Source organism: Stegodyphus dumicola, chromosome 1 (assembly GCF_044657685.1).
Source record: "Stegodyphus dumicola isolate Sdum_Otavi_A_Nest chromosome 1, ASM4465768v1".
NCBI lineage: Eukaryota > Metazoa > Arthropoda > Arachnida > Araneae > Eresidae > Stegodyphus > Stegodyphus dumicola.
Genome location: NC_140768.1, coordinates 82,746,239 through 82,760,497, shown reverse-complemented (window position 1 = coordinate 82,760,497; position 14,259 = coordinate 82,746,239). Strand labels below are relative to the sequence as shown.

Below are 14,259 nucleotides of genomic sequence, written 5' to 3'. Positions count from 1 at the left end.
GTTTTAGAAAAAACTTGCCTAAAGTTCCAACACACCAAAAAAAATAATACTTATCTTGAGTGGACATCTTGAAGTGGAGGAGAGCTCATATCTTAGCTCTATCCTTACGTCACTTGGCAAATCCGCAAGCCAGAGACTCGAACGGCACGACAATAAATTACATCAGCTATACCGTCAAATCTTACGCCTGCTACTGGTTTCCATAGAAGAAAATTATTCCCACTGGAAGCAAGAGAACAGCTTACACCGCACGGCTGTCTGCCTAGACTCTCAGCTCCACCAAGGAAAACGTAGACAATTAAGCTAGGCATTTTAGAGAACGGCTAACGCAGGCTTCCAGTTGACTAAGGTGACATAATTCCTTCTGTTTTCAAGTCGGAGTTCAGAGGACTTCGTCCTGACTTTTGCCGATACAGATAGAGACCCAAGTCTCTGTTAATTTTTTTGTTATTCGCTCAACAGTTTTTTTTTTCTTCGCATTTTTGAGAAAACCCGCGGCCGGGGAGCATAATTGCCGCTCCCCGCCGGAAGCACTGCTCGATGCCGACTAAATCTTTTCCTTTCTCCTTCGCAACACCCACAAGTTTTTTCTCAGTCTCCGTCAACAAGTCCAGCAAGGCCGAAAATCAGCGAGTCAGTCAGTGAGTCAGTCAGTCAGTGTGTCTAGAGTAAGTGTGTATCCAACTCGAATTTCCTTCGTCCCCTTCACAAAACGGGCTCCCACTATGGCTTCACTTATCGCCCCCTTAATTATGGCAAAATCTTCGTTTTCAACTCCAGAATGCGGAAAAAAGGGTGATCGCGCATGCGCGCCCTTCTTCACTTAGCCAACAACCGGACCCTCAATCGCCAAAACCTGAATGACTTACATTGAAAGACAAGTAGCAACCTTTGACCTTTCCGTCACGTACTTTCCTCTCTTAAGGTCAACTAACAATGAAAATTCTTTCTCGAACATTCTAAAGCGCGCGAAATCATGACTTGGCGAAAATTGCCTCCCTTTCCCTGCTTCTTTCACAATGAATAAAAGTTTGTACAAGATTTACAAATAAAAGAAAATAAATAATATTCATTTATACTAAATAATATTTCCCGAAGCATCTGTTTCTCACCAAAATTAAAGCCTTAAATTAAATAATTCAGAATCAAAATAAAATTTAAATTTCCATAAATCAAAAAATCATTCACCTAATTTTTATAACGCTATCCGGTAATTTCTCTACATAACAGTATGATAATTAGCGTTTTCAGAGTTTTTTAATTAATATCTCGGCTTAAAGTCGTACAAAGATCAGAACGGTCGAAATGGCTTCCTGCAAAATTTTGGAATTCGAAATAATATATTTAATGTTTGACAGTGCTATTTTTAGTCCAAAGGGGCTTTGTCTCTGAAGGACTATTGTTTTCAATTTGCGATTTCGCGTTTAATCACTATAAATGTCCGTTTCACTTTTCAAACTGTTGCCACCAAATGTTAGAGTTCTTGGATTATATTTGAAGAAATTAAATAATGAAAACTCTGCATAAATGTATGCCTATTTCTCGCATTGTTTTAAAACAACGGTACATAGAGCCATCGAATTTTGAATGACGTAAACCTCCTAGGAATATGGGTATGTGGAAGACCAATTTGAAATTTGGAATTTGTTTTATTACCGATTTTATATTTTGAACACTAATGAATTTTTGATTAACAAACTCAAGGATTTCAAAGAGAGCAAATTCAACACTCTACAAGGAACAAAATACCTTTTTGTCTCCAGCGGACTCGGAACTCTGTATCGGAATTTCTAAAGATAGGCTCATTTTAAAATATTTTGTGACATTGCTACTGAACTGAGTTGTATGGTTTAAGTGCAAAGAACATGATATTTAATAAATAAAGGTAACACGCAAAACGTTAAATAAACGACGTAATTTAAAATCTGAAACCTTTCAGATTTTTAGTCCAAAGGGGCTTTGTTTGGAAGTAGCAACGAAGTTACTTTTTTCCCGCTCATGCACAATGTAAAAAGGTAGAAACGAGGTGCCTTTTGTATTTCGTATTTTCTAAACTTACAAATTTTTTGCTAACAAGTTCTACGATTTGAACGATTTCAAAGCGATCAATAGCAACACTTTTCAAAATAAAAAGCTGGTTTTTATTTCCAGCGCACGAGACTCTTGCCACTAAGAAAAATGAAGGCGAAAATCAGCGTTTTAGAGTTTTTAATTAATATCTCGACTGATTAAAGTCTTACGAAGATGAGTGTTCGAAATGGCTTCATATGAAGGTTTGGAATACGGGGGATTTCTCTCTCGAAACTCAAGTCCTCGCCGTTCCGGATGAGAGAATTCTACAAACAAACAAACAGACAAGCACAGATTTATAATAGTATAGATATTTTTTCACGCAGCTGCTTTCTCATTTAAAATATTTATTACAAAGTACCTCCAGTGGTTGAATAGTGTTGCCATAGTAGCTTTTACACCAGCTCACCAAACGAAGCCGCTATATAATTAAAAAGGAAAAATCAGTTGCCACAGTCTTTTATCTTCAATCTTTTGGATCACGCATACTTTTACTATCTTTATGAAACTTAACATTCAGTACTATCACTCGTGCAGTTAAATTTATTGACCTCTTACATTCCGTAATGAACTTTAGTTGCATTTTGGTCTTTAGGATAAGGAAATATAATAAAAACAAATCTTGCATTTGGCACTTGAATTTCGATTTTACTTATGTAGAGTTCAAGTAAAGCAGAAATGTATGGGCTGAAAAATAATTGTGACAAATAGCATAACAAAATATGCAGTTTTTTTGCATATGTTAGTTTTCTTTAGTTCCCATTTTCATTCCATGCTCTTCAAAATTACTTAATTAAATAATACTTAAATTAAATATTAGCTCTTACATATTTCAATAAATTCAGTATTTGATGTGAATCTAATATGATGAGTAAGCTTTATATAATCGTTCTAGAATAAATGCAGGTAAAATCTTAGATATATCTTTATATGGTTGTGGAATTGTGTTCGGGTGTTTTTGCAGGGTCTGTGAAGCCTTTATATCGAGGTTACTTAGGCCATGGCTCTGGCCTAACTGGATATATTTTAACACTCATGAAGGGAAAATGTTCAAAGAAAACATCTTTGCAATGGACAAGTTTACCAGGCAAGTAGGTGAAAATAATTTATTGAATTTTAAAGCGTATACTGCAATTAGAGATTATATTGAAATTATCTTTAATTGCATGTTTTGTATTCTCGTCGACGTTCCTTTGATAATATGTATGAATGTAAAATTTTATAATAATTTTTGTGTCAAAGCTACAGATTTGTTAGAGCTAATAAGTCGATAATGCTTTCTATTTTGGCTTTCACTATTGAATATTTTACTAAGAAATAGAATGCAATTATTGTTTATCTTTTTGCCTAAAATAAGTTTTAAAACAGTATATAGTTTTTCATTTACACTATACAAATTATGCTACATTAAAATACTTAAAAAATAATGAATTTGGTATGTGTAAAACAAAGATGTATTTTTTAATATTCATATTTTTATTTAGTAGTTTAAAGAAGTAGAAATCTTCAGCTTAAATTTATACTCAATCTATGCTTAAAAACTCGTATAATACGATACTCCTGAGGGAAAATTTACACTAACAAAGATAGGGAATTATAAATAAATCCTTAAAACATTATAACATAATCTTAATATATAATTTCTATAATTCTACAGCATATTACCTGTTGAAATCAGGTCTACCAGATTAAAAATTCATGTTAAAGGAAAATCATGTTATCTGAAAAGCCAGAAAATTCCAATAATATAAATGTGGTGTATTGACATACGGGTTTTGCACTTTTGTCCAGTTCTTGCTAATTCTTACAATTCGGGTATTCCTTCTGACATGGTACTTGTATAAGTCATGACTTGACTGGGTGTAAACTTAACATACGTGTTTCGAACAAATTTAAGGTTTTATCAGTAAGCAATGTGTAAGGAGTGCAGTGTTGTCAGAAACTTTTGAGCTGAAGTAGCAAGAGAAGTAACGATATATCGCAAAAAGTAGCAAATGGAAGTCAGATTTCACGTGGTTTTTGATTTCATTGATTCGTAAGCTCATATGACCTCTGACGTCATCATAAATTCAATTTCCAAAGGTTCCGTAGGTTACGGATTGTCGTTCGATTCTTGGACGTTATGTGACGCATGTTAGTTTTGACGGAAATCTTAATACCTGATTGTTAACTTCCCATTGTTTAAATCTCCATTTCTTCCATTAATTAAGAGTTAATTAGGGTTGTTATTTCTTTATTAATTTATTTATACCCACCGTTAGGTGACTTCTCCTTTTTGAATTTTTAACATTATTATACTGAATCTTTTGAGTTAGTGGTTTTATTTTTTTATTCATCGCTTTTAGCTTTACTTTAATTATTCATACATTTTAGTTAACATTTCGTTCTGATTGTTTACCTTATTTCGCTTCACCAAATTCTGATTGCTGACAGAAACTTCTTTCGCTTTTAAATTTATCTGTGCTTCTCTTTGCAATATTTATTTCAGTTTTGAACATATATTCGAGGCTTAACTTCTAGGAGTTTCAATCTATTTTCTTTTGACTGTGTATGTAAATTATTTTTAAAATTTTTCATTTTAAAATTAATGAAGTAGCGTTTGAAATAAAAATATATTACAGAACAAACACAGCGAAAGCATTGTAAAACAGCTTTCTCTTTTAAAATATAAAATTTTGTTTTCTTTAAGGAAGAAAACTATGCTTCAGTAAATTAATTAATTTTTTTTCATTTCACATTTACATAACCTTCAGTAAGCTTTTATCTTATTTGTTTCATTCATTTTAGCTGATTCTCAAACATGGGTATTTTAGGCCTTCCATTTTGAAATTAGTTCTGATTTTTTTCATGTTACTCACAATCTGCCTTATAATTAATATTGAAGCTATAATCTGACTTCAGCATTGGAATCCTACTCATAGCTCACCAAAATATCACACAAAGCAATCAATGAAACGGATGGAAATTTCAACTACTAATGTTGAAAACTCGGTACCCACATAGTCATGGATCACGACTGCAGGAAATCTCAAGCTAACATTCGCTTTATTTATGAAAGCAATTTCTCAGTTTTCTTACTTCTTAGAAAGATTATGTTTCTTTTTAAATACAATTCATGAAACGTTTCGAAAGTTCATGTTCTTTATATATTTTGAAGCTCTCCATATTTGCCTAATATGCGGCTCTTGATAAGTAGACACACTATCTTTGCTAGCTACTAAGCTGAATATTTTCTTGTCAGAAATTTCTGTAGACAATAATCTACCTTTCTCTTCATCGTCACATTACCCTACTAAGGCTTTTAAAATCCAATAGAACTACTTTTTTTTTCCAATGGCAGATTGTGAGCAGTTACAGTGTAATACAGTCCATTAATCTACACAAGGCCAGATGAGGTGGTCTCTTTATTATAGAGGCACCTAATAGGTGGGCCACCATTGCCTCCTATGAACGGACGGACAGTTACAACCATGCCTTCTCCGGAATTCGAACCCAGGCCCTTCAGTATCGCAGTCAGGCTTCCATAACCACTATACCGTACTATACTGGGCGGCGACCTACTATTTAATGAGACGTATAATTTTACTGAATCCAACTTGAATTGAAGAGTTTTAACACAACGTAGAAATTTTAACAAAAACAGCATCTTAGGGGCAGCTGGCCATCTCATGGTATAATCCCCTACTTTCTCACACTCGCAATGATGAGATGTCGCTTGGGGGCATTCCGTTTGGAAGCTGTGGAATAAGGCCATTCCACTCAATCTCTCTAGAAAACAAGGCATTCGGATACTCTAGATTTGACCTCAGCTGTAGATCCACTCGCCTGCTAACTTGCAGTCAAATATATTTTACTTCAGAAGGAAAGTGAAAAGTAAAATGCATCATAATCGCATTCTGTAGAATCCATTCGACTAATTGGACTTGATCAGCCCGGGTTCCTCAAAAGGACTCAACCTCTTTTGGGGATGGATGCTTTCAACCCTTTTATTCTGCCTGGCGCTGTTCTGCTCGAATCTAAACAGAGATACTATAATCTAATTTATCAAATATGGCCGAGAATATCGCACCGCGACGTCTCCTGCTCGACTAAGTAATGCCATAAAGGCCATTAATATAGGTAAGTCTTCAGTTGCTCCCTATCGGAGGAAAACGTATAGCAGGTAATAAAAAGAGATTTAGGTATATATGTAAAAACAAAATAATAGTTCATCAGCTGGTGTAAAAGCATGGAAGGGTAGCGTTAGGAAGAAATAAATGCGATGTTGCCGTCGGGAAACGAAGCCTCAATCTGGTGGTCCGTAGCATTGCGTGCTGAACACCGAGCTGCTTCCTTCCCGTAGAATCTTATTTAATAATTAATCTGCTCCGGTCGTCAAATGGGATGTTCCTTTTAATAAAGTTCAGGTGGTATTCGGATACAATGAAATGGAAAATTAAATTGTTATGTACAAAATGTAGAGTATTTAAAATGCTCATGTGTTAGATTATGTCAGAACATTCTCATTGTTAATGAGATGAGAGACCCTTTTATTGGATCAAGGACCAAGTAGTTTTGGTTACGGAGTGCCTTTGGGGATTAATTGCAATTACCTCTGCATCATCGTTAAGAAAATGAATTAAATAATGATAAGCAGTCACTAAAGGGAGAGGAAAGAAAACCGTTACGGGTCTAGCAAAAGAGCTGTTTAAGAGGTAACCTTTTATTGGTGGCCGTTTGCGCTGCTTTAACTGGATATGCAAATTTTTAGCCTATATTTGACCGACGGGGCTTGAAGAATGCCCATTTCTTAAAGATACTGCTATTCGACTAAATCCTGTCGAATGTATGTCTAAATTTAAGAATTCAAATAATTAACTGTTTACTTACAGCATGATTTAAAAATAATACGCTTAACTCTTAATAATTTATAATATTATTTTATTTACTTATCTGATGTAATTTGATAAATAAAATTAAAATAAAGAATAAAGGGATATTAACTAATATCGCAGTTCTCATTACATGCATCATTACTGCAATTAATAAAAATGTTTATAACACCGGGTATTACGTACTTCGGTTTGCTCACTACCTGACAACGAATACTTTTATTCCTATGTTTGCTTTTTATTTATTTTGTACCTAATACTTCATTCATATGTTTATATACGATGATTTTTGTTATTTATGTGCTAATATTTTTTAAACTTTTATTATTTTTATTTATGTTTAAAAATGTTTTTTAAATTTGCATATGACATTCCTAGATTTAACGTAATTTATTGGGTCTACGGTAATGGTGTTTTAGAGATTACGGATTTGGGGCTGTGAAACATTAAAAATCATCAGTTGTCATGTTGGCATTCAGTCTGTGAATCTTCTGGATGTGTTAAAACACTTACACGACATGAAGAGACCAGGATATTATCGTTTTCTTACATTCTTCCCTACACAAAGAACAAATACAGAAAGACACGAGAGGCGGTCGATCAAATCCTGAAGACGATAAATTATCACCCACTATGTTTATTTCAGATTGGTAGGCAATATAGAAGTTATTTGGATTTTCGAAGGAAGTACCCTGAAAAATCAACTGTGCCCTCAGCAAGATTCGAACCAATGATCTTGAAATTCTCAACCGGATATCCTAAAACCTAAATACCACCAGATGCTCTGCGTGGTGCCAACAAACGGCAGCACAGGGTTAAGCTAGTAGTTACAGTGACCTAACTTGATAAAGTCGTATGTCAAGAAACTGCGCTATGTTAATATTACAAGTTATAATAACGGAGTTTTGCAACCACGCTTGTGTGGATGATAATCTGCGATTACTTTATCATAAAAAAATGTGTAACAATGAACCAGTTTGGAGTTCTGCATTAAACTGTGCAAATATGTTATAAAGAGATTTAACGTGCAATGTTGCGCGCTCCCAACCTGCACGCAACAATAGTGGTGACTGCTATGAGCTGGAAAGTACACAAAGTCTTGAGAAGGGTTTAAATCCCTTTTTATTCAACTTTAGAAATTACAGATGCGTGCTCTTGACGCTCACAAACTACGCCGACCCGGCGGTAAAATAAAAATAAGAAACTAAAAATGAATGACTACCTACAAGTGACTACCTACGAGGCTCTCTAAACGTAACTAACCTAACCGCGTTCTAAGATACCGCTGATATTTCAGCAAACTTATGAATATTAAGTTTAAAGATTCGACTATCTGTCGAGGCGAGCACATCGGCCAAAATGCGTGATTCTTCAATTTCTACCTAGCCACCTCCACGCTCGTGAAGCAAGAAAGCACACTTTCGAACTCGTTTCTCTTCTATTTAACTCAGAATACTTCCGCTGACTATTTTGAATACTTTGCGCGGTTTACTAAAATTTACATACTCTGGCATTGGCAATTCCAGGGGAAAATAAGGCTTGACAGGAAAGATAGTTTAAACTTAAAATAAATGTTAGTTAAAATAAATATAAACCCTACAAACGATTTGGTAATCTGATCTACACAGAGTTTTGATTTCCACAGATGCTTCAAAAGCGAGGAAACGTTTCTTGAAACTGAGATGACACTTGAAAGAATTTCCATGATCATAATCCCCGAAAATGTCGAAAGAATCGCAGACTATACCGAATGTCCTAAGACGATCAGTGACTTGACATTGCTCAATAAATACTGATGATGAGGGTGTTGATGATGACGATTATATTAATAACAATAATAATAATAATAATAATAATAATAACAATGCCTGAGAATAATGTATTACTGAAAATGTTATTAAAATCTTACCCACTTGAAATCTTGTTTTTATGTAACTATTTAACCATTTACAGGTAATTACTCTTTATAAATTCTTTCATTTCAGGTAATACAGGAAAAAAAAGCCGAAGTTTTATCCAAATTACAAATAGGCGAAGAATCAGGATCTGAAAAGAAAAGAAAGGTTTTCTTAGATTTGCTTTTGGATCTGCATTTATGTGACCCAGAAAAATTTACTGAAGAAGACATTCAAGAAGAAGTAGATTCCTTTATGTTTGCTGTAAGAGGCATTTCTTTAATTCACATTCTTAAACTAAATATTTATTGAATTCTGTTTTGAATTTCATAAGACCTCTTTTTATTCTTTGAGGTTTTGTTGTTTCTCCTGAAAAGATAACATTCAAGAAATTTTCAATTTAGACATATGCTAGTTAATGTTACTTCGATGCATGAAATACGTATTAGTACGTGAAAGCAAGGTATCTGATAGTTGTAAATGCTGAAATTATCTTAAGTTTTGAATGTTATTCAACAAATCATTTCAAGCGTTTGGCCCATTTATGCTTGCCTTGCCATTTTTTATTATTTCAAAAAAAAAAAAAATTAAGTACTTCAGAAATCCATGTTTAAGACCTTTTTTTATATATTTTTGGGGGATTTAGTAGGTTCATTTCGCGTTAGTAATGACAATTTACATAGAACTGCATTCATTCTTATAGTCGACGGTGTTTTTCTTTTAATCCATTTATATTGTTGTCCAGTTTTCGCTAATATCTGGTTGCAGAGTTTATTAGACATTAATTTATCAATTAATACTATTCGGTATTACTGTGTTTCAAGAATAGAAGTAAAAAACTGAAGATCTAATGATTTTCTACTTCTTCAACCATTAGGGATTTTATTTTTTCGGGGCAGGAGTGTATCTGATAAATCTGACTATCAATGGGTGCATATAACTGAAAGTTTTCGGGTTCTAAAAATGAAGATAGTTTATAATGGATTTTCCTCACACATATATTCTTGAAGACTTTGTCTTGAATGTCTTCCTATGTTCGCAAGGCAATTAAAAAAAAAAAAAATTTGGGAGGGGGTTAAGGATAAACCGTGTTAGCTCTGTGCTATATATAAATTTAAAGCGTATCTTAATCCATCTGTTTTAAGCATGAAATATGCATTTTTTCGCTTGGCTCCCAAGAAAAATATATTAATGTTTTACATAAGTTACGTTCACGGTAAAGAATCAAACTGTAGCGTTGAACAAATGTTTATACAATTAAAATTTAACTGATAACTAATACTATGACTCTTCGTTAATACCAATTATATGCGTAAGTAATTATGATTTTTTTCGAAAATCTGTAGAAATGCACTGTGTTTTACATTCTTATTTTGTCATTGAAGGGTCACGACACCACTGCTGTTGGAACAAGTTGGACACTATATATGATAGGACTGTATCCCGAAGTGCAAGAAAAATTAATCGAGGAAATAGATGCAGTTTTTGGAAATGATATAAATAAGCCGATCACCGAAGATTGCCTGCGAGAACTAAAGTATTTAGAATGTGTTATTAAAGTAAGTTTGACTTTTTAAAACTGGAATGAATGTCTTGAGAAATTATTCACGATATTCTTACTAATGACATTTCCAATCCTTAAACAGAGTACATATAAATGCATTCTCAAAGAATTGGTATAAACAAATAAACAATAAAATTACGAACGAAAATGACTATCATGAAACAAATTTGTAAAGAAAAACAGTGTGCTTTGAAAATATCTTGCAACATTTTAAAGGGTGACAGAAGAGACCAAAACAAGCATTTTTTTGTCATAGAATTTTGCCCGGAAATACACTTTTAATCACCAATAGGTGGCGCTGGTTAGAGAAGCGATAAGCTTTGGTAATAAAGCTGCCATCTTCCAACTGGAATTTATAACATTCGTGCCGCCCAACGGAGATTGTGGTTAGCGACGCTGACAGCAGTACCCACCGCCCGTGTTCAAATTTTGGAGAAGGCCCGGACCTTTGTAAATGTATAGTGTCTGTGCGGCATGTGCGCACTCTACATATGCGGCGAGCCGAAAGTCTTCTCGAGAGGTTAGTGGTAGGGAAAGATGGTGGGAGATCCTCGGACCCGTCCCCTCTCAGTGCTCTCTCTCAAAATTGGGGGGCGGAACAGAGAAAGGCCGCACTGTCGGTGTATGATGCTCAAGATTCTTGCCAGCGACAGGGGTAATCTTGACCTCCTTTCTACAATAGAGGATAGTCCTTCTAGTGGGTTTGCTCTGATAACAGAGACATGATCTCATGTTAATGTCAGTCGGATGGGATAAGCCGCAAACAAACAAAGCACAACATACGTCGCTTTAGAAACGTAAAGCTTGCAGATTTCCATCTAACATACGGGACAGCGAAAGGAAACGGCTAAGCGTTCAGATATTGTACGCGAAACGATTCCGACGAAATAACTGCTTAATCGACAAATACCTGAGCGTGAAACCCACCAGCTTATCGAAAGTACGTCTTTCAGTGCTAGCAGATGTGATTTGTGGTGTATCAGAATTTTGGGAGTGGAACAAACTGTTTTACGTGCAGCAGCGCAATCCTTTCATAATGACATGCAGCAGCGGAATCCTCTTTTAAGTGCAACAACGAAATCCATTATAATTCAACTCAATCCTTTCATAAGCACGAGATCTGTTTTGCATGATCTGGGTCTGAGATATTCACTCGTATATAACTCGTTCACTCGTTCTTTATAATGAAGGCACGCACCCATCACACGTTTAGAAGGTACAGGCAGGCATTGACAGTGGAAGACTATCCACTCTGTGCAGAGTTCACCCATTGTTACCTACAACAGCCTGCAGTACAGTCTGGCTTCCCGCATATGTATTACTTAGAGACGATGCTATATTTACACGAAAAGGACTGTTTAATTTCTGCAATGCACGTGTTTTGTTACATGAAATTCCGCACGCAACAAAGCCGAATACCAGTGAAGATTTTTGAGCCATGTTTCTGCTGGTTTGGTGCATAGTTATTTGATTAGATCGCACGTCCTACCATCTAGTAGCTCGAACGGATGCGAATAACCATCTTCTTGCAAGAAATATTGGCGGAATTGCTGGCTTTACATCCCTGCTTCTATTCGAAGCACTATCCGGTTCCCGCATGATGTTGTTCCCACACATTTTTAGCACTGATGTCAGAAAATATCCCCACGCCACTAAGAGAAGCCGCTAGATAGATGGGGATAAATCTGTTCCACCGCCACCACGATCACCAAATTTGTTATGCTTTGGTTTCTTCATGTGGGGGCATTTGAAAAACACGTATCCGATAGCCCATTGAAGCCGAGCAGGATCTCGTCGTCACTTTAGCTGTTGCTGGTGAAGATGTTACGGACTACCTTTTAAAATACACTGTCTTGAGTGCGTCGACAGCAGGAAGTTCGTTTTCGGATTAGTAAATATTCGTTCGAGCATCTGCTTTAAAACATAACTCATTTAAACATTTTGTTAAATTCACTTTGGCCTGTCTTTCTTTCACTTGTCACATTTTTCTCCGTCATGAACACATCTGAGCCATTTGTATAAATGCGACTAAAATAAATTATAATACAAAGGTATTATATGTAACTAAAAAATAAGGACTAGGAAAACCAGTGGGAATTGTATCGTGGCAGCTAAATAATCAACTTGAGTTTAAATGTCATGATACAATTATTTATGTATATATATATATATACAGAGAGAGAGAGAGAGTGTTCAAAACTACAGCTACAGATTTATTTTCGTTTAACTCAAAACAATTGTTTTCAAGAGTAATTGTTTATGTTCATCTTTCCTTCAAAGAGCAAATTTCTCAAAACAGTTAAAGAATTTTCTAAATATATATTTTACAAATAGTTGGGTGGGTTGAAGAGTAAAATCTAATTTTTTAAAGTAACTGTAGAGAAAAGATTCAGTTAGTAATATATACGATACGCCTAAAGTATTATTCATAAACCTTTTTTTATCTACAAAAACAAAACTTACCTGAAAACTTTGAGAAGGAATTTATTACTTAGACCACTTTTCAATTCCTATTATGAAAGAAATTTCAAACATTTTAGACGAAATTTAGGAAGCAGTTGTTAGCAATTAGGAAGCAAAGACCTTTGATTTATCACTTGATATTGAACTAAATCATATAGAGAATTTCAAGTATTTTCGCTAAGCTCTCATTTAACAATGGAAATGAGCCCGTATAATTTTAAAACTTACAAATGATATAACAAGGAACTAAAGTTTCTATTTCTGTATTATGTGAAAATTTTCGAATCCAAAGCGCATAGCTCATTGATCTAACTAATTTTTTTGTGTTGTTTCGTTAAGAAACATACATAAGTGATATTAAACTTACTCATATTCTCAGTTTCGAAAAGAATAGAAAAAGCAATCCGCATGTTTCTTTAATTATTTTCGAGTTGAATTATGTAGCAGGTATGGTACAAAGTTTACTCTTGGTGGCGTAAAACTTCTCCTAAACTAGAAATATTATCCAGTGCTGGTTAAAATAATCAATAAGTGCCAATTTTATGAGGATTCTGCCACTCATACACACAATTCACTTTTAAAGTCTCTCAATTACAGTGACAAAAATCACAATCATCTTCTGGTTTGCTTTAAAGATGCTATTTTCATAAATAGTCATGTGGAATCATAATCTCTTTCTTCTAGGAGTCACAGAGGATTTATCCTCCAGCACCCTTCATAGCTCGGCACACACAAGAAGACGTAGAAATTGGTAAGTGACGAATTTTAAAATATTCTGATGCGCTTCAAGCCATTAACAGACTTAATTGCAAAGTTATATCTTTCTCAGAAAGTCTCCTAATTTCTCACAACTGCAGGAACTGAAGGGTTAAATGTGCTAGGGAGAAAGGGAATTCATGCTTTTAATGCAGTTAAAACGTAAGACAGCTTAAAATTACACTGAAGCACTGTTCCAACAATGTGGTCGTCATTTGGGGAATTTGTAAAAGGGCATCTATCTTTTCAGGATTAGATAAACCATGAGGAAGTAGTATTTTATCACTTATTTTGGCATTAATAATTTAGAAAACGGTATGATCAAAAGCCTGATTTTAAAACTCATAGAGTTCTCTCCGTTGTTTTGAAAACAAAGAAAGAACTTTAATTGATTAATAGACAAATGAGCACATATCGTTAATAATCATGTTATGCATATTTTTTAAAATTTATGCATCTAGAATTCAAATAAGAATGATAACATGAAAATGGCGTGCAAAATTTCTAACTTTAAACGAAAATTATGGTGCAAAGTTTGCAGAGACATTAGGTTATTTTAAGGAGGAGACAAGAAAAATGAGCAATGCCCTCGCTGGAACTCGAACCTAGATCTCTGAAATACTCGCCGAGTATGCTACCA

The 14,259-nt window shown here is 34.6% G+C and overlaps 1 protein-coding gene across 1 annotated transcript in view; it reads left to right on the top strand.

Annotated features, from left to right (window-relative positions):
• LOC118204276 (cytochrome P450 4C1-like) overlaps nt 1-14,259 on the top strand; it is a 102,818-nt gene that overhangs the window by 74,863 nt on the left and 13,696 nt on the right. Inside the window, exons 6-9 of the mRNA XM_085817035.1 lie at nt 3,035-3,161; nt 8,927-9,100; nt 10,222-10,395; nt 13,548-13,614. Coding sequence (XP_085673161.1) covers nt 3,035-3,161; nt 8,927-9,100; nt 10,222-10,395; nt 13,548-13,614 — 542 coding nt within the window. The remainder of the gene's footprint in view (nt 1-3,034; nt 3,162-8,926; nt 9,101-10,221; nt 10,396-13,547; nt 13,615-14,259) is intronic.